Genomic DNA, 27,049 nt, shown 5'->3' with positions numbered 1-27,049 from the left:
GGTCACAGCACAGCTCCTTGCAGGATATTGGCCACACTGTGTATGACTCAGAGCAAACCCCTCCGAGGCCAGGGATCTGAAGTCTGAAAGATGATGGTCTCCGTGAGTTCACGTCTCCGTACAAAGGCTCCCCTGTTCGGGCCGCGTCGCCTCTTCTTCTGCCGTGTGTGCATTCTGCGGTAACGATTGTGGTGTGTGCGGGTGCCAGGCTGCCGGAGCTGAAATCATTTTTAAAAATGTCTGTGTAATGTCACCCGCACGAGGGAAAGAGCCGCTTGGAAACCGTGCACAGATTCAGCGGAAGCCCGAGATATTAAAATCTTGACAGTATCATTCTTGCTGAGATTTGCCTGGGTTAGGGATATGTTTTCTGAGACAGGATGTTAGAGAATAGACAATTATAGCAATTTGCTAACCAGCCCCAGACCTGAATTAGTACAGGATCCTGGTTCTCACTGTTGTATGTAAATTAAGACTGTTTCACAAAGGGATTGTTTATGAGGATGGCAATGAGATAGAGACCTTCTGTCATTTTTTTTTTTTCCCCCCCAAGGAAACTCTTTGAGAAAATATAACCAAAAACATTCTTAAATCACTGTAGGATGCAGAAAATGCTGAGAATTTTCTTTTGAAAAAAAAAATGAGCATCAGTATTTTTAACTCTATTCTGGCTCTTGGATAGCCTGCAGCGGAAGACATTTATTTGTGAGGTAGATAACTACCAGATTGTTCCTCTCCCAAGAAGGCTTAAAACGTCCCAGAACTCTGAAGATGTTGGATAATGACTTTCCAAATGAGAAATCTACCTTCTCTCGGCCAGCGGAGCATCCGCCATGCATCTGTTCATGGGATCCTGTCTCCCCGTCTGTGCAATTTAGTTTTTGTGGTTCACTTGTGGAAAACTTTGTGTTGGCCCCCCCCCCCCGCTTTTTTGGGGGGGCCATTTTGAATTTTTTTTTTAAAACGTTTATTTATTTTTGAGAGAGAGAGGGAGCGAGAGACAGAGCATGAGCAGGGGAAGGGACAGGGAGAGAGGGAGACACAGAATCGGAAGCAGGCTCCAGGCTCAGAGCTGTCAACATAGGGCCTGACATGGGGCTCAGACTCACAAACCGTGAGATCATGACTTGAGCCGAAGTCAGTGCTTAACCGACTGAGCCACCCAGGTGGGTTTTTTTTGCCCCGTTTTGAAGCCTGACCCATGCTTTATGTTTATGTGACTCTTGTTATTCTATAAGACTGTGATCTAAGATAGACTGTTTTCAACTTTGATAAAGAACTGTCTCCTTTTCTTTCTCCAGATGCCTGTAGAACTCTCGTTCCAGGTCTGAGGCCTTTTAGAGATCCTGGCTTTTTTTTTTTCCTCCTGAAACTTTCGAATAGGTTTGCTCCCTTGGTGGTTGGTTCTTCACCATCGACCTTCGGGGTTGGGGGAGAGCAAGTTTGGAAAGCCCACGTCTCACAGTGGGAGTTGAGTGCAATATTATAGGGCCCTCCAAACCTCCACCCCAAGTTCCTTCTACCCACCTCCAGCTTTCCTGGGAACCTAGAAACCCGGCATTTCACAGACCTTTAAAAACAAGAACAAAAACGAAAACTTTATTGAGCTATAATTCACATAGTGTACAATTCTCCATCTTAAGGTAGACACTTCAGTGGTTTTTAATATGTTTAGAGTGTGGTGCAATCGATTTTTAACATTTTCCTCGTCCCAATAAGAAATTCCCCCCCCCCCCCCCCCATTAATAATCACTCCCCATTGTCCCTTACCCCAGTCCTGACAACCACAAATCTACCTTCTATCCTTGTGGATTTACTTATTTTGGTTGTTTTCATCTGAATGAAATCATAATAGCATAGGACCTTTTGGGTCTGACTTCTTTTCCTTAGAATAATGCTTTCAAGACCCAGCCACACTGTGGCCTAGATTAGCACTACGTTCCTTTTTATGGCCGAATAATGCTGTATCGTGGATATACCACATTTTTATCGTCCACTCATCCGTTAGTAGACATTCGACTTGTTTCTGTGTTTTGGCTCCCCTGCATGATGCCGACGTGACGATTTTGTGTGAGTTTTTGTGTGGGTGTATGTTTTCGTGTCTCTTGGTTATAGACCTAGGTAGGCGTGGGGTTCCGCGGTCCCAGGGCACTTCTGTTTAACCTTTTGATGGACGCGTCGACTTCTCAACACGTTAAAGTCTCTCCCAAGCCTGCATGTTTTCTATTAGTAGTTCTTCCTGTTTCTGGCCTCTTCCTCCACGCCAGGTTTCTTAGGAGAAGCGTCTTTATTTGTGTCTTGGTTTCCTCACCTGCCCATTTGTCACTTTTGTCACTGAGCTTCCTGCAGACTCCATGTTGCTTTTTCTGGTGGAGGTTTTCGGGACTCATTTACCTTGATCTGACAGGTGTGTGGGCCATTGCTGTTCATTCTTCTCCTGGAAACATCTCTTCTTGGCTTTTTTTTTTTTTTTTTTTTTTTTTTTTTTGCCACCGCTGTCCTCGTTCTCCTCCTGTTTCCCTGGCACCCTCGCTTCTCTTCAGCCATTAAATGTTGGCGTTGTGGAAAGCTTGGCCCTGTCCTCTCTCCCAGCATGTTCTTTCCCTGAGTGATCTCGCCCACATCCGTAGCTTTGTGACTCACACATTTTTTATTTCCAACCTAGATTTTTCCTGAGTCATGAGGCGGAGAGGGCCAGCTGCCTACCTGACCTCCCTACCTGTTGTTCATGGGTGTCTCAAACTCAGCAGGTCCCATCTCAACCTGTTCTCCTGCCCTCCCCGCTCCACCCCAGCAAAACACCTGCTTCTCTACCCTGTCCGATAAGCTAGTATTCTGCCAGTTGGCTAGGCCAGAGATAGGGGACTTATTCTAATTCTTCTGTCCTTTTGCCTTTTTTGGTGTCATTTTCTTACAATATTATATCCTAAATACCATTCTGTAGGTCTCTTAACTGGTCCCACTGTCTCTGTCCCGCCCCCCAATCTTTCGGAAAGGAACATCCCTTCTGACTACCACTTCCTACTTTAAACTCTTTTCCTGTTCTCTTTTAACCTACTTTAAAGTGCCTTCTCCGTAGTTTCGGATGAAGATCACAACCCTAAAATCCGCATGTGTTACCCCCTGCCTACCGTTTCAGCTTTTCCCTGTGTTCCCCTTTTCCGTCTTACTTGGGACACACCTACCTTCTAGATTCCAGAGCCACGGGGTCTTTGCTCAGACCTGGGAGATCCTCCCCTCTCCTCTCTCCTAACCTCCCAACCCCCCTGAGTCTAACGTTCCAAATGAGGGTGGGTCCTGCCTTTTGTTTTTGTTGATCCTGCTGTGCCCTCTGCCTATTTTATTACCAGTGTGCCTGTGCTGGTTGCTGTGCAATAAATATTTATTTTGAACGAATGAGTGAATGGCTTGACTTTGTCTATCAGATGGATAGAACTTTTATCCTGGAGAACGAAGTAAAAACAGCCTTTCAGCTAGAGAGGGTGGCTTTGTTTCCAGCATAATCCGTGCCTGGAAATAATTACCCAAGCTCAGATGTCTGCTCTCCCTGAAACGATTGGTGGCCTGTCTTTCTTTCCCCCCAGGGATACAGCACTCTTTGAAATGCCCCCCTTCCCTCTGATTTCTTTCCTTCCCGATGCATTAATACCACTTCTGGTAGGGCCCTTTCCAAAACACAAGTCCGATTGTCTTGCTCTCCTGCTTTAAGTTTCCAAGGGCTCCTTAAGACCACAGTCTTGAGCAGAGATTCAAGGCCCTACTCCCTCCCTGTCCTTTCCAGGCTCTGGTCAGCGTCCCTGCGGAACCTGCCTGTTGCCCTATACAGCCTTCCAGCCCGAGTGTCTGTCTTGGGATATGCTAGTTCCTCTCCTGCTCATTGCTGGGGCACACCTTTACAGATCCTTCCAGACTAAGCTAAAGCCCTCCTCACTCTGGTCCTCCTTCATTGGAGCCCTTTAGCTTCCAACGTCAAAATCACCCTGGAGGGGCGCCTGGGTGGCTCAGTCGGTTAAGCGTCCGACTTCGGCTCAGGTCACAATCTCGCGGTCCGTGAGTTCGAGCCCCGCGTCGGGCTCTGGGCTGATGGCTCAGAGCCTGGAGCCTGCTTCCGATTCTGTGTCTCCCTCTCTCTCTGCCCCTCCCCCGTTCATGCTCTGTCTCTCTCTGTCTCAAAAATAAATAAACTTAAAAAAAATTAAAAAAAAAAAAAAAAATCACCCTGGAAAGTCCCTTAAATTTGTCCATGAAAGTACAGTAATCAGCTCTGGTCAGGCATTCTTATACATACTAAAGGCTTGAGAATTACCAAGCCAGGCTAAGGGAGGAATCAAAGACAAGGCCATGCACCTATTTCTAGGCATCAGGCATTACGCCTTGAAGACACCTGGCAAATTCCTCAAATACGGATGGGTGGAAGATTCCGAGGTGTTCTGCTGACTCCATGCCGGCTCTCGTCTGTTTAATACAGAGTTCCTTACAGCTATGCTGTTTGCTATATGTGGCTCTTTAAATTTACGTTAATTAAAACTATAGTTGCACTGGCCACATTTCAGTCACCTGGTAGCCACGTGTAGCCGAGGCGATTGCTGTCATTATAGAAAGTTCTATCCGACAGGGCTGCTGTGTAGCTTTCATACATTGGCGGGTGCCGTGCTGGATGCTGTTGGTGAAAATAACCCAGTCAGGGATTGGCGCAGCCCAGAATATGCTGAATAAACAATTACATCAGAACTGAAGTTTTGCTTGATCAAACCTCCTGGGGGCCTCCCATTTTTTGAAAAAAGAGAGCATGGCCAACTCCCTGTGTTCTCAGGTTAGCATTCTTTTTTTTTTTTTTTTTTTTTTTGTAATGTTTGAGAGAGACCGAGCACCTGCACCTTGGGAGCGGGGGAGGGGCAGAGAGAGAAGGAGACCTAGGATCTGAAGTGGGCTGTGCCCTGACAGCCAGGAATTCACGCAGGTCGAACTCACGAACCAAGAGATCCTGATCTGAGCCGAAGTAGGATGCGTAACCGACTGAGCCGAGGTGCCCTTCCGGTGGGCATTTCTTATTCGCGCTCCACTGCACTGCCTTTTTGCCAGGCCCTTTGGCATCTTGGAATACTGGTGGGGGACAAATACCATAGGATATGCCGGGCCACCCTCTCCCCAGCCTCCCAAATCAACCCTGCATCGTAGAATTCACTGACCTGTGTGTCAGTAGACGGATATGGGCACCAGGTCTCCCTCTCAACTCTGACCAACCTGGTGCTAGCGATTTAGAGTAGCTGCTCAATAAGTGTTTTTAGAAAAAAGAATCTCTTCCGAGGATTACAGACTAATTAAGGGAAGAAAATGGATTATTGGATTTTCCTTTCAAACGATAAAGGCACTGCCTCTCTGAGACATAGGCCATTCCAGGACCCGGAGAGGGTCCCGCAGGACAAGCCAAGAGGATCCTTGGCTTCCTGCAGGATAGAGATCAAACACGAGCTAGGAGGAAGCAAGAGCAGAATTAACTGAATAGCATGACTGGTAGAGTATAGCAGGCGGTGTATCCGGGAGACTCAGAAAGGGAGAGGTGAGTTAGGGGTTTGCATTGGAAAGGGGTCCAAGGTCCATGTTCCTTCCAGGGTAGGAGTCCATCAGAGAGTCAGGTGAACAATAGGTGGTGTTCCATAAACCACTGAAGGCAGGGGTAGGGATGCCCGTGTCAACCAAGATTTGTTGGAAGCCAATGTCCTCGAGCTCGCTTCTTCTTAGATGGTATGAGGTGTGTGGGGGCCTAGGACGAAACTCAGAATGACTCGTTTTCATGCTTCCCCTGGAGTGGAAACATAGCTTCTTGGGTTTACTCAGATGTGGTGAAATACGGAACGGGAGGAAAGGGGGGCTGGCAGAGACACAGCAGAGGTGGAGCCTTTCCAAAATGGCGTCTCTTCAGCTTCCCTATCTTATTTCCAACAAGCCAAAATACACGAAGAAAAAGCTAAAAAAATCTGTAGCCAGGTGTAACCAGTGTTAACGGTTTGGTATATTTTCATTTGTACTTTACCCCTCTTGTAAAAATATAAACAAACTTCTATTCTAGGGGCAGAAAACTTCTCTTTTTTTCTTCTAGATTCTTAGGCCGGTCTAATAATTTAATTGATACAGGACAGATTAACAGGATGAAAACAAAGAGAAGTTTAACAATGCATACATCTCCTGTGTACATGAGAGAGACCCAGAAAAACAGAGTAACTCCCCACAATGGCCAAAGCCATCACCTTAAATACCGTCTTCGGCTAAAGACAAAAGAGGTTGGGGGCGGGGAATCCGTTATGGGAGTCACCAGGAAAAGCACAGCAAACAAGGGTCAGGTCATTATGCAGATTTAAGTTGTTGTCTTCTCCATTGATAAGAGTTTCTAGAGAGTTAGTCATTCTCATCTTCTTGGTCCGGCTAGGAAGACGTTCTTACAGATGGAGATTTTTCTTACACATGTAAATGTCTCCTTACAAAAGGGTGATTTTGATTTGGTTTTCAGAGCTGCTCTCGAGTTTGCAGTTTCTTGAAAATAACCAGCCTGAGTTAGTCCTTGTGCCAAAGAGACGTATTTTGGGGTGGCAATTCCTGCTTGACGGAATGCCAAGACGGTACCATGACGGGGTTGAACGGTCCAGAGCTTGGCTGTCCCAACAAGGTGCCCTTTCTCTCTTACCCCAGTATTTGCCTTCTAACCCTTTTGCTGCTCTACTCTGCCTTGAAGAGACTTTCAAGGTTAGATTTAATTATCTTGACAATTAAGGAATAATGGAGACCTTGGTATATGGGGAATCTTGTGTTCCATCCTAAGGTGTGTGTGTTGGGGGGGGGGGGTCAGCCTGGAGGATTGTTTCATGTGGAAACGGGGACCCTGTGTGGCCAGATATTCTGTTTTTGTTTGTTTGCTTTTTTTTTTTTTTTAAACGTTGATTTATCTGTGAGAGAGAGAGAAAGAGAGAGAAGGAATGCCTGTGCTCAAGCTCGCACAAGCAGGGGAGGGTGCAGAGTGGGAGGGAGACACAGAATCCGAAGCAGTCTCCAGGCTCTGAGCTGTCCGTGCAGTCCGATGCAGGGCTCAAACCCAGGAACCATGAGATCATGACCTGAGCCAAAGTCAGACTCTAAACTGACTGAGCCACCCAGGCGCCCCTTGTTTTGTTTTAAGAGAAGATAGTCATCTGGATTTATTCTAGATGTGGTTTCACCCAATTTAAAAATACTGATAACTAAAGTTGTAAAAGTATCAGCCAGCTGTGAGCGGATCGAATTCACCCTATGGTCCTTCAGTGGGCTACCACTGGCCCAGGCCATGGCTGTAGCCACCCCTAGACTGATGTCCTGGCGATTCCTCCCCATCTGGGTCACTGGGTAATTACATCAGCTGTCACTAGAGCCCCCTTCCTAATAAGGTTGATGTGGGTTTGTCCTTGACCTCTTTAACCGTCTTCAATAACCCCCTATCCCCACTCGGCAGTCCGGGGACTGTCTTTCAAGCCAGGTTGCTGTTCCTTGAGTTGGGACCGGACACCCTAGTAATTGGTGGGGATTGCTTGACAAATATGTTATCTTTAAAATCTAGACTCCTCTCCAGGCTGTTGAGATGCTGACGCTTTGAGCGGCCGGAGAGAACGAAGATGGAGACCAGACAGAGCAGATTTGGTTTCTCTTGAATCACGCCCAGGAGTGGGATGGAGGGAAGATGAGCCAGCCAGGCCCATACTGCTGCCTTCACTAAGGGAAGTGCTCCCCGCGGGCCCTGGCATCCGATTCCAGGGACAGAATTGGTGCATCCTGGCGAGGATTAAGGGAGGCGTTGAAAAGAGATCCTCAGACTTAAAAGGGTCTGATGAGAAAAAGGGCAAAGAATCTGGACTAAAAAATTTGGTTAAATGGTCATCACACTGGGGGGTCTCCCAGTGGGGAGCATGTTTTCCCTGGAGAAAGTCATCCCTCCTTTTTAACGCTAAATGATTCTGAGACTGTCTCTCCTTGAGAAGAATGCAGAGTTGGGAAGTAGGTGGCTTGTGAAAACCTCCTGAGTTTCCCCCCTCTGGTTTCTCAGTAATTGTGTTTAGCTGCATGGCCCCATCCTGTTTGGCATATAAATCCTTACTTAATCCCCTACTTTTGGAGAAATGGACTCTTCAGGCAAGAAACAAGAATGGCTGAGGGGCGCCTGGGTGGCTCAGTCGGTTGCTCATCCGACTTTGGCTCGGGTCATGATCTCACGGTCTGTGGGTTGGAGCCCCGCGTTGGGCTCTGCGCTGACGGCTCAGAGCCTGGAGCCCGCGTCGGATTCCGTGTCTCCCTCTCTCTCTGCCCCTCCCCTGCTTGTGCTCTGTCTCTGTCTCAAAAATAAATAAACATTAAAAAAAAAAAAAAAAAAAAGAATGGCTGAGTACCTGCCGAGAAGGGAATTTCCCCTCTAGTGTTCTGGTGTTTCTCTTTCGCACCCTGAGATGGCCAGGTTCCCTTTTGAGCAATCTTCCCTATTGACCTCACAACCCTCCCGTCTTCTTGGACTTCGGGGAGAAATTCTTAGACCAGGGAAGAAAAACGGGAGTTTCTTGTGAGTCACCTCGGAGCTTTGTTAACACTGTTCCGTTGCTCATTTACCTGGTCAGATGTGTGTCCGCGGTGATGCCTCTTGAGCCAAGCCCAGAGCCGGGCCCCGTGCCATGCACGGGGCTATGGCAAAGAACTGCCCAGATGGAGCTCACATTCTGGAGATTAGAAAAAAAAGTGAAACAGCAAAAGAAGAAAATAATTTTCGACAGTTCTCAGCTAGAGGTAATCTCAGTGAAGTCAATCGCGATCACACACCCACACCCACACCCACACCCACCCACACACACATACCCGAACCCACGTTTCAGAATGATAAGGGGGCTGGAGGGTGATGTTTGAGCCGCAAGCTGAAGTTGCCAGGTACGGGAAGATTGCACATAGAACATTCTAGAGGGAAGTGGCAGCGAGTGTACATGAACTTGGCTCGTGTGAGGCCATTGTGGTTGGGTTCAGTGGATGGAAGAGGACAAGTGAGCGGGACCAAATGCGGCAATAAGTCTGGATGGGATGTTGGGCGCGCCCAGCGAGCCGCCTCGGCGGGTTTTACTCGGGGGCTGCCTCGTCTTATTTAGGTTTCAAGAAGGCTGCCTCCCGTAGAGGGCAAGTCAGGAGCCCTGGTGCTCGGATCAAGGTGGCGGCTGTGGCGGTGGGACTGAACGTGAACGGGCAGAAGACGGGCAGGGAACACCCTTTCTTTGCAGAGCGCTCGCTGTGTGTCAGGCACCACGTAGGCTCTAACTAACCTGTGCGGTTGAGCATCCTTAATACATTCCGCGGATAGCTAGGACTCTGAGGCCGGCTCTCTCCCAGGCTTCAAGAGCCCTGTTTGAGTAGGGGCGAGAAGGAGGAGTCCCAGGGCAGTTCCGAGGGCCACCTGGACTGTTCTGCTTTTCTCCGGGAGGAAATCCTGAGCCCTGCAGGGATTTTGAGCCTGGCTTGGTTGAACCTGTGCCAGCCCGTGAACGTTTGGGTCTCTCTTCATTGCACACTTTTTTTTTTTTTTTTCTTCTTCTAGAAACATTCTGGGAAGAGCTAGTCTGGTGCGAATCGAGGTGAAGGTACAGAAGGATTCGGGGAAACTGGCTTGAGCTTTCTGGGCTAATGTCTTCTCTCTGCCCTGGCTCCTCTTTCCCCCATTGGGGAACGATAATAGTCATAACTGGTGGTGCCTGTGACATGTGACACCTCCACTTGGCACATATTGTCTCGTGTAATTCTGAACCCTTTTAGAAAGATCCTCATTGTCCTGGCTGAATCCACTGAGGCACAGAGAGGCCGAGGAGCTTGCCAGAGGACACACGGCTGGTAGCTCTTGCTATCAGACCTCGTGGTAGGGCTGTGGAGCCCACACACCGAACCATAGAGCTGGCTTGACGCTCGCCCACACCCAGCATGCCCTCAGTGATAAGAGAATTACAAGGTGGTGCTGACGACCACAGGGAAGAAAGACCCTTGACTGGTGTAGTTCGGGGCTTTGGAGCGGGAGTCAGCCGCAGGGGAGTCCCCAGCATGTCTTTGAGCCTTTGAGCACATAAGTGACTTTGCTTTTCTGAGCCGCGTCTATCAAATGGGTGCAGAAACACCATGCCTACGCTCATGGGATTCCCCAGGGGCTCCATCAGGTAGCGCCTCAATAAATGGTAGGTGTGAATCACACGAGCCCTGTTTGGGAAGAAACTAGAGAAATATTTTCCTGGCTACACCCTCTCTCCTGACGTGTATTATTCACAAACTCCTGGTATTTCTCCTGCTCAGCAGCTTTTTGCCTGTGTGTAATGAACCCGGTTCTTACTGAATATATTCCATATTCATTCTATGTTTACCAGCCCCTTCATCATGGGCCTGTTTTTCTCCGGGCCTCAGTTTCTTCATCAGTAAAAGGGGGATACTCAGTACCTACCTTCTCACAGAACCATGGTGAGGGGTAAGTAAATTGCTGTTTGTGTTTAGAACAGTGCCTCCCAGATAAGTGGTCAACAAAAGGCATTTTTAATACAATAACATTACTATTATTATTTTCTCTGGCAGTCTTCCCTCCAGGGCAGGGACCTTCTGCTGACCATCTCCCAGGTAGCCGAGTTGTCTTGTTCCTCAGTGACTGTTGACCGACTGGTTCCTTTGTTTTCTTCTGTTTGAAATGTGCAGTCAGGGCCACCAGGTGAAACATTAGGCATCATTTTCCTTCCTAGTGGGGGCAGATGCCTCTGTGGGTGGTGTATTTACACAAGGTTGGACTTGCCTGGCAGCTCCCTGGAAGCTTCTTTAGCCCTGAATTTCTCAGCCACGGCTCTGTTGACGTTTTAGGCCTGATCATTCTGCTGTGGGTCTGTGCTGTGCGCTGTAGGGCGGTTATTAGCACTATCCATGGTGCCCGTGCACTAAATGCTTCTAGCGACTTCTTTCTTTTTCTAGTTGTGACCACCAAAAATGTTTCCTGACTCTGCTAAGTGTCTCCGGGGGAGACCTGGCGAGGACTCCTGCTTCACACTGTTCTAAACACCTGAGCCCCCTAAAAATGGCACCGGATAGGTGCTGGGGGCATGTTCTGAGCTCCTCCTGTATGCTGGGCCCTGGAGATGCAGATGTGGCCCCTGACCAGGGCAGTACGTGGCATGGAGTGAGAGCTCCCTAAGTACCATTTTCATCCATAATTGCATAGCCTCTTGAAAATACCTTAAATAGTTTAATACCCGAACAGGGTCAGAAAGAACTGAAAGATGAACCCGGTGTTTCCCTTCTGTCCTGGTTGTTCCCCCAGGGCCTTTGCAGACCCAGAGCCTACACAGCCCCTACTTCTTCCATTCCGGTCTCTTTCTGGCCTTTTTTGACTTCGATTTTCTTACGTGTCAGTACATGAAGAGATCTCTTCATTCCGTTTTCTGGCTGCATGATGATTTTTTGCATCTCAGTCTCCTGCTGGTGGCATCGAAGTTGCTTCCCATTCCCTTGGCTGTGCCGATGTGTCATCCTGTGCCCTTCTGAGAGCCGGGGGTGGGGTGGGATGGGGCGAGGGGAGGCCAGGCCACAGGATACATGCTTAGAGCCAGCGCAGTATGGGGGGCGTTCTGGGTCTGAAATCTCTGCTTCCTCAAAGGACCACGATGAGGTGACTGTCCAGGGCCTTGTCCCCTCTTCCCCAGCATCTTCTAGAGACTTTTCCTGTTTTCACGAAAGTGACCTTCGAGAGGCCAGACCCACGCCCAGGGCGTGTGAGGAACGCTGCCTGGTTACCAGTGGCACCTTTTCCCTCCGCCCCACCCGAGCCTCTCTATTTCCCTTTTCTTCTCTCAGCCCGCTGCGGGCAGAGCCGCCTTTTTACCTGAATTGGCTTCTGATGGCTGTAATTCCCCAGTTGCAGTTTGAAAGCCACCCACCAGCACCTGAGCTTCTAGAACCTGAGCTGGGCCAGGGGGTGGGACCCAGCTCAGCCTGGATAAATAATGCAGACGGCTTCCGCGCCAGCACTGCTCCTCCTGGGAGCCCTCCCTGCGGCCAGCTACGTAGCAAAGGCCAAAGGCAACTGGTTACTCCACACTTTCTTTGTGGTGACTTGGCAGAGTTAAGGGCCTCAAATATGTACACCCGTCAGACGCACTCAGCCTTTTGGGCCTGGGCCCGCTGGAGGGGGGTGGGGTGGGGTGCCGCGGTTTCTTGCGCGGGGCTGGGCCCTGCCTCCTCCTGCTTTGTGAAATTTGAAAGAGCTTGGCATTCTGGAACCAGGAAATTCCTGTTGCGATGTTGTCGTTTTTCCAGAAGTCCTCTTCCCGGCTGAGGGGGAGGAAAGGGCTGGGTGGTTGCGATTGCCTCTAGTTGTGGAGGGCACAACAGTGAATTCATTTGTAAATCAGCCTCTTTTCCCTAGATGGCAGCAATTTCTGGCCCGCCCGGCAGCGTTTAGAGGTTCACCTTTTACATATGAATGTGCCGCTTCGTCAGCACCCCTGCATTATGTCGGGAGAGAGAGAGCGCGAGAGAGAGCCGAGCCCCGGGGTGTTGGCAAGATGGCTTTCTCATTTCTGGGAGAGGCACGTCCGAAGTAAAGTTAATTAATCTGAAAATTATTGAAAGTAAACAAACGCCTAAAAACACCTTCCCCTTGCAGAGCGCCACGCTCCCTCCTGGTGGTCTCATGTAGCCAGCAGAACAACGGCAATTTGTTGTGTTTATTCGCATCCGGTGAAATCAATGGCCCTTCGGTGCTGTGCACTCTGCAGGCTTCCAGCCTAGCCGGGCTGCTGGCTATCGAGGGTGATAAATTAGAGCCGAAAGCCTCACGGGGACAAGCAGGCGCGGCCCCTGCCTCAGACTGCCTGACTGCAGAGAGGTGAGGGTGTCCTTGCCGCGCTGGGCCACCTAGTGCGTCCGAGACAGGAGCTGGCCTGGTAAGTGGTGACTCTTAGCCTGTCCTCTTTGCTTCTTCCTCCTCCCCCTGGGAGAGGCTGCTGAGGATCCGGAAGCAGGAATGTCTGCCGTGTGTGAGCCTCTGTTCTCTTTCAAAGAGAAGGGAGGCCCTCAGAGCAGCCCAGCTCTCTCGATGGCAGGTAAGCGCCCCTTCCCAGGGTTACCCGGCCCTGGTTTGCTTTGCCCCCGAGGCACTCGGGATGGACGACCTTTTCCCCAGGTTGAGAATGACCCTTTTGTTCCACGGCCTCATTTCCGAGTCGGTCTTCCTTTTCCCAGTCTGGGTGAGAAGTTCACATTCTCAGGCAGGGAGAACTTGTAGAACCCCGGTGGCCTTTCCGGAGGAGGCCCCTCAGGCAGGCTGCAGCCTTGTCTCGAGGGTTCTGTGGTTCTGGGCATTCAGTGTGTGACCAGATTAGTCGTTTTCGCTCGTGGCTTGGGTATTCTCTGCTGTAAGGAAAATGTTACCCCCTTCTCATCCCCGTCCACTGCGCCCCATTTTCATTTCTGCTCTGGGTGAGGGAAATTTCCAGGCTTTGGTTTCATGATGATGTACCTACCAGCAGGAAAAGGCCCTAGGGTTCCCGGGTTCCTGGGGAGGGAGGCCTGTTTGGGTACCTGCTCTGGGTCTCGGGGCAACACGTGGAGACGATTAACCATGTTTGTGCTTTGCCGTCTTCTGGGAGAGCAGCGAGTGACCGTGTTTGCAGTGGCCTGTGGAGAGGGCCGGCTGTGACCGAGAGCGCTGTCCGCGAGTACCCTCCGAGCCCCGGCCAGCGCAGGCCTCTGCTTTCGGCCCTGCCTTCGCGGCTAAGGGGGGCAAGCCGGAGGTGGAGAAGTCCTGTCCTGGGCCCGTTCCGTGTCCGTGTTCTATAGGCTGGCGTTTCCATAACTCTGACCTTAATGTGCTCCTCTGAGAAAACAAGGTCTGTTTTTGCAGCAGGAGGGTTGGGGATGGAGGAGGGAGAGGAGGAGGAGGAGGAGGGATGATTGCCGGTTTGACAAAACAGCTATCATTTATGGAGTGCTTACTCTTTGCCAGGCCTGAACTTCTTTAATCCTTTTGTAACTCCTCAAGGTACCATGATCTCCACCCTCCAGAAGGATAGAGGCACAGAGAGGTTAAGTAGCTTCCTTAAGCTGCACCTCTGGGCATAACCACTGTGGCACCCTGCCTGCACCATCTGCGGCCTGTTTTTTTTTTTTTTTTAATTTTTTTTTTTTAAGCATTTATTCATTTTTGAGAGACAGAGACGGAGTGTGAGTCGGGGAGGGGCAGAGAGAGAGGGAGACACAGAATCCGAAGCAGGCTCCAGGCTCCGAGCTGTCAGCGCAGAGCCCAACGTGGGGCTTGAACTCACGAATCATGAGATCATGACCTGAGCTGAAGTTGGACCGTCAACCGACTGAGCCACCCAGGCTCCCTGATCTGCGACCCGTTTTATCAGAATGCGTGCCCCGGCTTCCGAGTGCGGTGGCCAACTTGTGGCCACCCTACCTGTGTGGCCCACGATGCCCGTCTCTGCCTGTTGGTTGGGTTTTTCCTCATTCAGGCCCCACAGGCTCACTGTCCACATTGAGGAAATTTAACACCCACCAAAACACACCATGAGGCTGATCCTCATGGGGAAGCGTTTGGCCTTTCAGCTGGGGCCCTTTTCTCTCTCCAGAGGAGACAATTCCCTGTGATGGTGTGTCATTTCCTAGGCTCTGGAGAATGTTGAGGGCTGTGACTCAGGTGCCGGATGTGGGTGGGGGTGGGGGTGCCTGGTGTGCCCGGGTCTGGCCAGCCTGGATGGAGATTGGAAAGGACTGTGGGGGAGGGGAGATGACCACACAGGCTCCCCACCCGCAGCCTATTTTGTGGCCTGGGCCACGTTCTGGTGCCACCATTGGAATACCGGGAGGTGAATATGCTTCCTGGGGACTGCCTTTGAGAGAAGGCGCACATCGTTAGTCGGACAAACACGGTTTTCTACTGTCCTTGTTCTGGAGTGCTCCTTGTTTTTTTTTGTTTTAAAAAAAAATTTTTTTTTTAACGTTTTATTTATTTTTGAGACAGAGAGAGACAGAGCATGAACAGGGGAGGGTGAGAGAGAGGGAGACACAGAATCTGAAACAGGCTCCAGGCTCTGAGCTGCCAGCACAGAGCCCGACGCGGGGCTCGAACTCACGGACCGCGAGATCATGACCTGAGCCAAAGTCGGACGCTTAACCGACTGAGCCACCCAGGTACCCCTGGAGTGCTCCTTGTTGAACACAACCCCATCCCATCACCCAACCCTGTGTTAGGAGTCCATCTTGCAGAGCTGAGGACCGCCTCTCCCTGCGTGAGGCTGTGTGCGGGCCTCAGAGTCGAACCACTGCCTGGGTTCAAATCCCAGCCCTGCCACTTGGGTCATCTTGAGCAAAAGCGACTTCGAGAGAAGTACCCCACAGCCATTTTGAACAGCGCCACCTACGTTGTGTGTAGTAAGAGAACGCCTTAGCTGTTAATCCTCGTGGCTCAGGAAAGCTAAGAGGCGGGGTTATCTTGAAGTACCATGTCCCTTAAGTCAGGGGACATCTGGGAAGGGCTGAGCAGGATTGTTTCTGGTGGTTCACCAGACACAGGTTGGAGAAGGATCTCATCACATGCTTGGTTCCCGATACGCAGTAGGCCTTCTCTTATTAAGATTTCAGCGGATGTCACAGGAGGGGAAAGTTCTGCTGTTTCCTGCTTCATGCCAAGCTGTTCTCCTGAGTCACTGCTCCGTCTTTTGCCTGGAGGAGCTCTTCTCCCTCGCCCACGTTAACTCCTTCAGAACCAGACTTATTTTGGGGCTGGCGGAGGGGGTAGGATGCGGAGGGTGGCTGGTGAGCCAAGGCAGAAGACTCACAGGCCGTGCTACTCACAGAAAGGACTTCCAGATCAAGGGTGAACCATTTCCCTGGTGATTCAGTCTATGGTGGCTCTTTGTCATCCTTCCAAGTTTATAGATGAAATGTGTTTAGCAATAAGTCCTTGTCAGAATTAAATCATTAAAGAAGGAGGAAAAAAAAAAAACAACTTGAGTCAGCTTTCTGGAAGAGGTCCTTAAGAGGCTTTGTTGCCATGACTACAGCGAAGTCCACACCCCCCCATTCGCTCACCACCTGAGGCCTACGTGTTTGTACGTGTTTGTACGTGTTTGTACGTCAGAGTGCTGACCTGCCTCCTCCCTCCCAAGGACCGTGAATGCAGTTGGTGTTTTGCAGTTTTCTCCCTACGAGTCTCACTGACAGCCTCTGCCTTTGACAGATGTGTCTATTGCTTAGAGCTTATTAAACTCCTGCCCCTCGGACATAGCCGCTGATCTCTCGTTAACTCTGGAGGGAGTCGCTGTGTTTGTAGTCAGGAACAGAATCGGGGTTTTGATGGTTTGCTGGGATTAGAAGGTTGGGGTGCTCTTAGGTAGGGGCAGCCTTGGGTCAGACCCCGCCTCGCTGAGCAGGATCTTTGTTTCCCCCTTTCGGTTCCTGCTGGGCTGGGACAAAACTCAGCCTGGCTTAAGTTGCTTATGTGTGTGTTTCTCCCCTCTTTCTCATGGAATTAATGAATTGGAAAGTTCAAAAGGGACTTTACTTTTTTTATTAAAAATTTTTCTTGATGTGTATTTTTGAGAGCGTACGCAGGGGAAGGGGCAGAGAGAGAGGAAGACACAGAGCCCGACGTGGGGCTCGAACTCACAAACCGCAAGATCGTGACCTGGGCCGAAGTCGAGCACGTAACCAACTGAGCCACCCAGGCGCCCTTCAGAATGGACTTTAAGGTCCTCTAGTCCTGTAGTTTTAATCTTTAGTGTTGGTGATATCTTTAGGAAGGTGAAGTAGGTGTGGGCCCCCCCCCCCCCCCCCCCCCGCCTTGCCAGGAAGTTGTGTCCTTGTACAGAACTGTGGCTTGTGGATCATGGGTCCCTGAAGCACTTTCCAGGCTCCAGGTGAGAAGTTCTGGTCTGGCCCCTTCCTCCCTTGTGCCATTTTGCAGATGGAGTCTGAGTGGAAGAGAGACCGGCCTGGCGCCTCCTTGCTTGGCTGCTGTTTCCCCAGACCCAGACCAAGCCCACAGGTGGCGGTGGGGCAGGAGAGGAGCTGGGCTTACCGGTGTGGAACAGGGTTCTCTAGACTTGAGAACTTAGATTCCATCCCCTACACACACACCCTGGGGTGTGCATCCGGGTTCTCTGGAGGGCTTGCTACCCCACAGACCACCAGGCCCTAGGCTAGAGTGTCTGATTCTGCAGATCTGCGGGGCCTGAGAATGTACATTTCTTGCAAATTCCCAGGTAATGTCACTGCTGCTAGTATGGGGACTACTCTTTGGGATCTGTCGTCCCAGGGGGCCTCAGCCGCAGGTGGGTAACTTAGACGCCCAAGGAGGGGCTGGTGCCCTTTCTGGCTGTCAAAGGCTGACTGTTGTTAGCTGCCTTCTGTGTTCTAGCTCGGTGATTCTTCAGGAGGCCAGTCCCACCCCCCTCTGGGGGTGTTTGGGAAGTATGTGGGGGTGCTTTTAGTTGTCACTGTGTGTGGGAGTACTGCTGGCAGCGAGCGGCAGGGTGCCCAGGTGGTCCTTATGATGGGGAAGAGCTCTCCCTTCCAAAAATCTAGTGCGTTCCATTAAGAAACATGGAAACGCACAACTTGTTTTTCCTGAATGTGCCCCTAACTTTTCCACCGATGTGTCTTTGCTCGTGTACTTCCTTCTTTAAAAAAGTCTACCCTCCAACGGGCGCCTGGGTGACATCAACTTCGGCTCAGGTCATGATCTCGCACCCCGCATTCCATTCTGAGCTGACAGCTCATAGCCTGGAGCCTGCTTCAGATTCTGTGTCTCCCTCTGTCTCTACCCCTGCCCCGCTTGCATTCTCTCAAGGATAAATAAACGTTAAAGAAAAAAAATCTACCCACAGATGAAACAAAAACATCCCAAATACCCAAAGCTTTGCCTAATTGCTTTCAATTTTGGCCTGGCCCAGGTGCCATTTTGTTTGGGATGCATTTCCTTGTGGCCCCCAAAACACCTTTTCTAAATGCACATTTTCTGACAGTTGAGCAAGGTCATTTGGGTTTATCAGGTCCACATTCAACAACCCCCAAAACTCCTTCCTGCGGTCCCTCCAAGCCTGTGGTGATTGGTCCCAACGGTGTCTATCTGGTGACCTTTTTAAAATCCTGAATCGGGCCGTCGTCATTTGCTCATTACTGGCTTTGGTTTGCACCTGCTGCTTTTTATGTGAAACTAAATCTCCTGAATACCTCAGTTTAAGTTTTATTTTGATAGTCTACACTCATGATACATAAAGTACACAAGGGTGCACCGTGAAAAATAATCCCTCCCCCATGCCCTGAATGTTTTCTTCCCCCGAGGCAACCACTAGTTCCAGTTTCGAGCTCTGTAATACTTTTGTGTTCATCCAGAATGTTCTAGGCTTGTGCGAACTTAGATACATGACATCTTTTTTGGGGTGTGTTGTCTATTAACGGTGCTTAGAAATGTGTTGCTTTTTTTTTTTAACTTAATGCAGAAGCTTGGAGATGGTCATGCATCCGTTTGTGTAGAAGTGTCTTTAAAAAAAAATTTTTTTTTTTGACATTTTTATTTATTTCTGAGACAGACCTGGAGCGTGAGCGGGGGAGGGGCAGAGAGCGACAGGGAGACACAGAATTGGAAGCAGGCTCCAGGCTCTGAGCTGTCAGCAGAGAGCCTGAGGTGGGGCTCAAAGCCACCAACTGTGATGAGATCATGACCTGAGCCAAAGTTGGACGCTCAACCGACTAAGCCACCCAGGCGCCCCAAGGTGCCTTCTTATTCTTAAGGGCTGCAGAATATTCCACTGTATGAGAGGTGCCTGGCTGGCTCAAGAGCATGTATGTGACTCCTGATCTCAGGGTTGTAAGTTCAAGCCCCATGTTGGATATAGAGGTTACTTAAAAAAAATAAATAAAATAAAAAAGGATATCCCACCATATGGCCGTGGTATGGTATTAGACTAGTCCTTAATTTGTGGGCGTGTAAGTCATTTCCAGGCTTGGGTACAACACCCAGTGCCTCTCAGTTGAATTTTCTTGCGGGTACTCTGCTTCCTATGACTGTATCGGTGGAATGTGTTTCTAGGAGGACATTGTTGAGCCAAAGACTAGGTGGGGAAGGTGAGAGACTCTTTACTGTGAGGGTGGAGTGGGGTGGGGATCTCTGTGGGCCTGAGAGAGAGGAGGTTCCCTCTGGGGGAATGCCAGTCCCAGGCGGCACCTTTTCGGTGAGTTTTCCCCGCTAACTAGCTATGCTGTGCCTCTGGGCCAACCCTTTGGCTCTCTCTGGGCCTCCATTTTGATGTCTGTGGGATGGTCCTCCAAGCTCTGGGGTCTGTTCTCCCTCAAGGTGCCTGTGGTTAACATTTAATTTCCTCGCGGGGCTGTATCTCAGCGCAGCACCCAAATGCTGAACGCTTATTCGGGATTTTTCTGAAGTTGCCCGGTGAGAATGGAGAGTTCCATCCTGTGGACTGGATTTCGCAAAAGCAGTTCACGGTCTCCTTTAACGGGCCTATTGGAAGATGCTCTGCCTTTCATTCAGAGGACCCCGCCCCCGGAGGCCTCGCTCGTATCCATCCTGGACCATGTTCATCTGCCCCAGTGGCCCCTGTCCACACTCGGAGGTCGGCGACGCGTGGCGCGGCCCGCGTGCTGGGGCTCGCCCGCAAGTTAGATCTGGAGGAGGAGCGTCGTCAGGTTACCTTTGGGGGTAGTCGTCGTTCTGGATTCCACACCCCACCCCACCACCTCTGCTCTCACGCACCGTCTCTCCTCGTGCCTGTAACATCTTTCTCAGAACGTAAGGCGCGTCACGCTGCGCCATTGTTGCGTCCCTACGCTCATGAGACAGCCGTCGGGCGTGGAATGAATGGATCCAAGGCCTTGCAGGTGAAGAGTGGGTGGTGGTGGACGTGTCTGTGTTTAAATGAGATGCTGGGAGAGTGAAAACGGAAAGGACTGAATCGGCGAGGGTGAGGCTGGCCTGGCTCAGATGCGAATCAGCGAACGTGTCATTTATGTCCATCTCTTCGGAGGAGAGTAGCAAGCACGACACCGTAAATGTTGGCCTCTTCCGCAAAGAAGTGTGCGCGCCTTCAGTTTCTTGAAGTGTGTGGGCTGGTTGGTCGATCTTTCACGGTTTTCTGCTTGTTGCCATCAGGAGAAGAAGTGTTTCTTTGGGATGCGGACAGGGCACCAGTGCCTGTGCGACAACTCCTGGCGGCTGGGTAGTGGCCTGGTCGGTGGGGACACAATGGGGATTTTGGCCAAAGGGAGAGCACGCTTCCACCCAAAAGTGGCCTGCGGGATGCACATCCATCTGGTGGTATCAGGCCCTACAGGCCCTGATCTGGCTTTTGTTTTTGTTTTTTAAGAGAAGCCAGAAGCCTAGGTTGTTACGTGAAGTTTCTCGATTTTATATTTTGGCAGTGAATTAAAATGTTAACAAATGGTATGTAGGCCGAAGAAAGACGGTCTGACCTTTGAGCCAGTTAACCGAAGAGCCGGGGTAAGTGTCTTCTAGGAGGAGGACCACTAAAATGGCATTGGGCCCGGGGACGAGATGCGCTGTGCCCCCCCACACCCACACCCGCTCCCTGTGGGGGCTGGGCCTCCCTGACTGCTTTAAAATATGTGGTCCTGTGTGTCTCTTTCAGATCCTGGCTCCACAGAGAGAGCAGCCCAGAAAAGAAAGTTCCCCAGCCCTCCGCATTCTTCCAATGGCCACTCGCCACAGGACACATCAACAAGCCCCATTAAAAAGAAAAAGAAACCCGGCTTACTGAACAATAACAATAAGGAGCAGGTAAAGGGCCGCTGGGAATGGTGTGCACACCAGCAGGACGAAGGCTGTAGTGGGAAGCGTTTCAGCTTTCCGGGGGTTTCTGACAGCCGCTGTTCTTGGCATTTAGCAGGCTGCCTTGCTGCAGCTGTCATTTGCATAGGACAAGAAGGACAGCCCAAAATGGGTCTGTGTAGCAATTTCTGTTAGCTTTGCAGATCTGTGTTGGGGACAGGGCAGTGACCCAGATGAGATGAAGGATACTGTGCTTTAGGATTTGGGGATTTTCCTTGGATTTTGTTTTTGCACTCTGGGGCTGTTTCCCCACGTGGCCTGAGGATTTTTTTCCTGCTAGGCCAGGCTGGTAGGATGGTTCTGAGCTCTGCCTCGAGGTGGTTGTGTGGCTAAGGCAGGCTCCCTCCTGGTCTCAGCTTTCTCATCTGTAAAATAACGGGTTTAGGTCTGTGGTAAGACAGCTGCTGTCTCTACCCATTGTCCACCCTCCACTTTGGTGATTGGTCACCCGTTGGTCTCATTGCGTGTAGACCCCAGGCGGCACGAGTCTTCTCTAGACCCCAGCCTCCTTCTGCAGCCAGGACCTATCAATGAGATAGGAATATCCATGAGCCATCTTGGATCTTGCTTAAGAAACCTAGTTTTAAAATTCTCGAATGCAAGCTAGATATTCTTCTGATTAAAAAAAATGAGAGCTGCTTTAGTGGACCCTGGGGTCCAGTCTCCTAGTATCGGAAGAAACAGGATGTCCCAGGGGTTCTGATACCATTTCAGCAGGGATTCCTTGGGATGTATTCATCCATCTTGTGCATTATGGAGTGCTGACGTGGGCCCTGGGGATTGGAGGTTGAATAAGACAAGGTTGTTACTTTCATGGGAAAGAAACCTAGCAACGGTTGAATGCCCAGAACTGGGAGAGGGGTACATTTCTGCACACTAATCTATTTCCATTCTCAAAATTACATAGCGAAATGCCAGCTCTGCCTTTGCCGTGTGGCTGTGGGCAAGTTAACCTCTTTGTGCCTGCTTTTCTCATCTACCGATGGGAATGAAGGTCCTGCTCCTGATTGCACAGGGTTGTTGGGATGAACTGAGCCCACTGATGCAAATCATAATAATAAAAATTAAGCCAGGCTCGACACGAAGTGGAATAATCACACAAACCATGTGTGAAATCGAGAAACGACAGCTGTAGAAGTGTTCTAGAACTGGGCTGTTCGGTATGATTGCCACAAGCCATGTGTGGCCACTGAGCACCTACCTGCAAATGTGACCCAGGGACTGATTTTTTTTTTTTTCCTGGGTTGGATAGTGCAAATCTAATGAGTTGGGAATCCTGTTCAAAGAGAAGAAACAGATGGGTCCTAAATACATTTTTAGGGGGATTGAGAAAGATAGGCCAGTGTTGGCAATAATAATCATAAAAGCAGTGTTGACTCACTCCCTGTTGTAAGCATTTTTCTGTGTTAATGTTTATAATCCTCCTGTGAGAAAGGGCTGTAATTATCTCCCTTCTGCAGATGAAAACATCGAGGTTCAGAGAGGTTAAGTTGTCTCCTCAAGGCCTCTGAGCAAATTAGAAGTTGCATTCGAGCTCAGGTCGGCCGGTCTGGCTTAAAGCAGTGGCGACCATCTCTGTCACCCGGGAGCCATCCCATAGCTTCTGGGAATGAAGACTGAAAACGAAACCCCAAGGCCACAGATAATCCCCAAACCTTAATTTAGCTAGTAATTGAACTTCCTGGGCAAACCCTCCCTTATCGGATACCAGGACGCCTCAAGGCAGATACTGTCCCCTCTGTGCAGAAAGCCTTCTCCTTCGGCCTCTGTGTGTGTACACACGCATCATGCTTTTTGAATTCCTACCTGTCTTTTAAGGAACTGGCTCGTAACTCTCTTTCTGGAAGCCGATCAGCTTGGGCAGTCCACACGTTTTCTTCTCTCCCTTCCCCATCCATGTGTACCATTTCTCTTAACACGTTTGTCGGTCCATGTTTCCCTGAGAAATAGCCACAGGGTGGAGGTTTGCATATGCATAGTGCGTTCTAGACGTAGAAAAGAGGAGACCCCGAGTAGCTGGACACAGGACACGGTGACGCTCCTGAATAATCTGTAATCTTCAGTATTGATAGGAGAGTTTACAGGACTGTTGCACAGAGGAAGTGTCCTGACCCAGAGGTCGGACTCTAGCCTCACTGCATCCGGGAAATTCACTCTGGGACCTCGTCAGTTGCTTTCCTAGCTTTGAGCTTCAGTTACCTTGTAAAATAAGGGTTTGGATTGGGAACATTATAAGGTTGATTGTAGGTTTTTCAGATCTAAAACTCCCTGGGGCCCAACCGTCAGGAGTTGGCGAAAGAGAAACGGGCTTAACTGTAAAGAAATGAAATTCTTGAACCTTGACCCCATAATTCATTCTAGCATATGGTATTTGCATAGTAGCAACAGCCTCCCTCACGCACAGTCTGTTTTTCCTTAAGGGGAACTTAAATTCCTTAAAAAAAAATTCTTCTGGGCACTTTCCCTTTTCTCTTTCTTCATTTTAGAATTTTATAGCATTACAGAATTATGGCATTAAAGGCAAATTGTAGGTCCACGAGTGCTGGGTTTTACCAATAATATAATTTCTTAGTCACCAACATTTGAAGATCATGAGATTTCAAATAACAACTTGTATTTTTGGGTTCTTATAAAAACTCAGAAAAATCCAGCAACAGCTGGAGCGGAGTAGAGCTTGCTCCTTTAGACGCAGGGCCTGTGGGCTGTAGTTTTCCACACTCCCCACCCCTCCCCGCAGCGTGACACCCGACTTGCTTTGCTCATTCCTTCTGCCTCTAGTTCTCTTAAGTGTTCAAGTGCGTTTGGTTTTTGGCACATGTCAAGATTCTTCTCCCCTTCCTCTCTTTTTCTTCTGCTTTCTTTTTTGTGTTCAAAAAATAAATCCTCTCTGGCCTTATAGAAACACCCTCCCTGCCCCCATATTTTTCCATTTTTGGTAGAGACCTTTTATTACCAAGTGGAGATGGGGGTTGAATTTTTAAGGTTGGACCCTGTTTCACTCATTTTTCATGTATTAGGAATTCAGTACTTTTAGGGAGTTGCAAGAGGAACTTTAAAACACACTTTGGTTTTAGGGAAGAAAGTATTTAGGGCTTACAGTTCATTTTTTATGGCTCTTTGGTCCAGTGGTTTTGCCCTGTAGGAACGGTTTGAAAACATGTAGGTGTTTTTTCTCCATCCCAAAGCCTGGAAGGATGCTCTGGCATTTTGTGGAAGAAGGTTAGGTTGCCAAGCGTCCTGCAGTAGATGGCCCAAGAAATATCTTCCCTCAAATGACATTAGGGCCTTTACTGAAAAATACCATTCGAACTTTCAGTTCTCAGGACATCTGACTTTGAAGACTCCTTTTGGGAGGTTTATTTTTATTTTGTTTTTTCCCCATCATTAAAGGATTGAGAAATAATCTGCTAACAGATTGGGTATATCTTTGATCAACTATGGCGGAGAAACGATGGGGTTCCTCCTCACTGCCCCCGAGCACAGGGTATATACATACCATAAATGGGTGGGCTAGAACTTAACTTTCTCGGGCCCGCGCATTGTCTTAAGAACTTAAACATACTCCGGAAGTCCCTTGTTGGGCTGGGGCATTGTATTAATAGTTGGGACTGTGAAGGGGGTTGTAGGCTTGCTGGCTTCTCCCTCAGCCCAGGCAGCACTGGGAGAGTGTACCTGCCTCGCTGCCCCGATCACTGGAGCTGTCCTGGGGCTGCTGCTTAAGAGGGGCCAAGTTCTGCCTCTCCCTGTTGTCTCGCCAGCGTCCCTCACACTCCAGGGCCGGGCAGTTTTTCCTTAGAGCACTGTTTGTGCTTTAAATGCTGAAGAATAAAAGCTGGAACAAGGACTCTTTTCACTTACATATGTTACCTCTGTGCTCCAGGTGGGGTTTCGTGTTTGAGGCCCCTCCACGGTCCCGCACGTACTCTGTGCTCCCACACAGCCGGCGTACCCCTTTTCCGGTTTACACAGACCAGGTGTCAGCTCACTGCCGCCTGTGAGCCGGGTGGGCCCAGAGCCCGTTTTTGTAAATAAAGTTTTATTGGCACGCAGCCACGTTCATTCATTTACATACTGTCTCCGGTTGCTTTTCTGCTACTGTGGCCGGCTTGAGCAGTTGTGCTAGAGAGAGATCACATGACCTGCAGAGCCTCAGCTATGAACTGTCTTCACAGAACCCTTTGTAGAAGTTTTGGGTCACTGGTATAAGACTGAGGTGTTCTAGAAGTGAGTTCATGAGCCCGTCTGTTTTCTTGTTAATCAGCCTGTGGAAGAAGCAGGGAAATAACATTTGCTCACACAGCCTGCAGTTATCCTGTAAGAACATAGGTTGCAACCTTACTAGCAGGCTGGTAACACACCTTATACATAGGGGGAGAAAATCATAACTCCTTTCACCTGGAATGGTTCGCTTTTCCTCTTTCAAATGTTCCATATTTGTTATCAGCCTGTTTGTATGGAGCAGGAAACAGCAGATGAGGCAGGTATCTGATTGAGATTAGCGGCCAGCCCGTTCTCAGCAATACAGCTGCTGCTTGTGGAACGACGGAATAGCCTGCAGAGCAGAGCGTTTGGAGCAGCCTGGCACCCCGCCCCGCCCCCCCCCCCCCCCCCCCGCCCCATGATTCCCCCCCCAGGAACATCCATTCCCAGCCAGTTGTGGGGTGGGGGTGAGGACTTGGGGGCGGGGGGAAGCTTCACTTCACCAGTGGCCATCCCGGGCTTCTGCTAGACAGGAAGGACCTGGGCTGCCAGTTAGGGAGATTAGCTGGCCTTTCGATCCTTCCAGTTTTGTGTAGATTGACTCTTCCTGTCCTATTATTAACTTGCTGAAAGGAAGTCGGGCGCTGAGCTATGGCTTACTGCTATGTGGCAAAAGCCACAAAGGCGTTCTGAAAGACCTCGGGTTGGAAATAGTTGTGCTTACTTGATATGTGAGGCTTATCTTTCAGTACGAGGATCTTCTCCCCCTCTTCCCACTCCCCACCTACCTCTTCTTTCTTGTCGTCCTGCTTCTCCTCCCTTTCCCCCGTCCCCCACCCCCCTTCACCCCTGTCTTCCTGCCCCAAATGCACACAACCATTTCCTAGGCAGATAGCGAACCTTGTACATTGTGGTTCTCAACCAAGGGCCGTTTTACCCCCGAGGGACGTTTGGCAATATCTGGAGACCTTTTTGATCCTCACAGTTGTGTGGATGGGGTCCTGGCATCCAGCCACGGATGCTCCCACACATCCTACGGTGCACAGGACAGCTCCATCCCACAAAGAATTTTCTGGCCCGAACGACAGCAGTGAGGGTGCGAGCCCCCGCTGTAGGTGGCGTTCTGCTTGTATGTCCCCTTCTGTGGAGTTCCTAGCTGTTTTCCGATCCCCCCCCTCCCCATTCCAGCTCTTTGCATGAAACAAGGTATTTTTGAACTAGAGAGAATGTTCTGTGAGGGGGTCACTTGGGCATTAGAGTCTCTCCTCACCCGGCATCGTCTTATACAGGGAATCAGGGTGAGAGAGGGAGCTGTGAGACCCCTGATCTGGGCCTGGGGGCCAGAGGAGTTGTTTCAACCTAGGTTTTTCAGCTCTTCGGTAAGAGTAGCTGTGTGTGTCCTGCGTCCCTCTCTGGGTGGTCGTGAGGACAAAATGAATTAGCGTGTATGATAGTATGTTGAGTATGCGGTCTGGAGAGAATATTGTAACGGTGTTATTCTCTGGAAACCCAAGTATAGAGCAGTGCACCAGACCTGAACCAGGGAAAGAATGGGCTCAAATATTATGCAATCATCCTTAAAAATCTTAGTTGTTTTCTTAGTAGAAATGAGAGTGGGGAGGCTTAGAAGGATGGATTAAAAAAGATCTGCTAAGGAAGCATCTGGGAGGCTCTTTATCAAGGAGTATAGAAATAGCAGGCATTTTGAGAACGTTAAAACCTCATAATAAAAACCAGGAACAAGACACAACTGCTTGTAATCTTGACAGTTCTGGGAATTATCCGGGGTGGGGGGGGAGGGTCTCGGGATAAAATAAGGGCCTCATATAAATTAGGAAAAAAAGAAAAGTAGTATAAAAATATTAGAGATGAATAGACAAAACAGATGTTGCTTAGAGAAGATATTAAAAAAAAATTTTTTTTAATGTTTATTTACTTTTCAGAGAGAGATGGAGACAGAGTATGAGC

General features: G+C 49.7%; 1 protein-coding gene and 1 long non-coding RNA gene across 22 annotated transcripts in view; both read left to right on the top strand.

Moving 5' to 3' along the window:
- The window catches only part of LOC144615867 (uncharacterized), a 742,065-nt gene that overhangs the window by 244,974 nt on the left and 470,042 nt on the right, over positions 1 to 27,049 (top strand). The window lies entirely within an intron of this gene.
- ZMYND8 (zinc finger MYND-type containing 8) overlaps positions 1 to 27,049 on the top strand; it is a 125,303-nt gene that overhangs the window by 18,472 nt on the left and 79,782 nt on the right. For 18 of the 21 annotated variants that reach the window (XM_078443984.2, XM_078443981.2, XM_078443983.2 and 15 more), the window contains one exon: positions 20,682 to 20,830. In XM_078443984.2, coding sequence (XP_078300110.1) covers positions 20,682 to 20,830 — 149 coding nt within the window. Of the gene's footprint in view, positions 1 to 12,605; positions 12,957 to 13,006; positions 13,116 to 19,934; positions 20,534 to 20,681; positions 20,831 to 27,049 lie in introns of those variants that run through there. The other 3 variants (XM_078443996.2, XM_078443985.2, XM_078443997.2) reach the window with 3 other exon arrangements.

Source organism: Panthera onca, chromosome A3, assembly GCF_046562875.1.
Source record: "Panthera onca isolate mPanOnc1 chromosome A3, mPanOnc1 haplotype 2, whole genome shotgun sequence".
NCBI classification, from domain to species: Eukaryota; Metazoa; Chordata; class Mammalia; order Carnivora; family Felidae; genus Panthera; species Panthera onca.
This window is presented reverse-complemented; position numbering and strand designations above follow the sequence as displayed.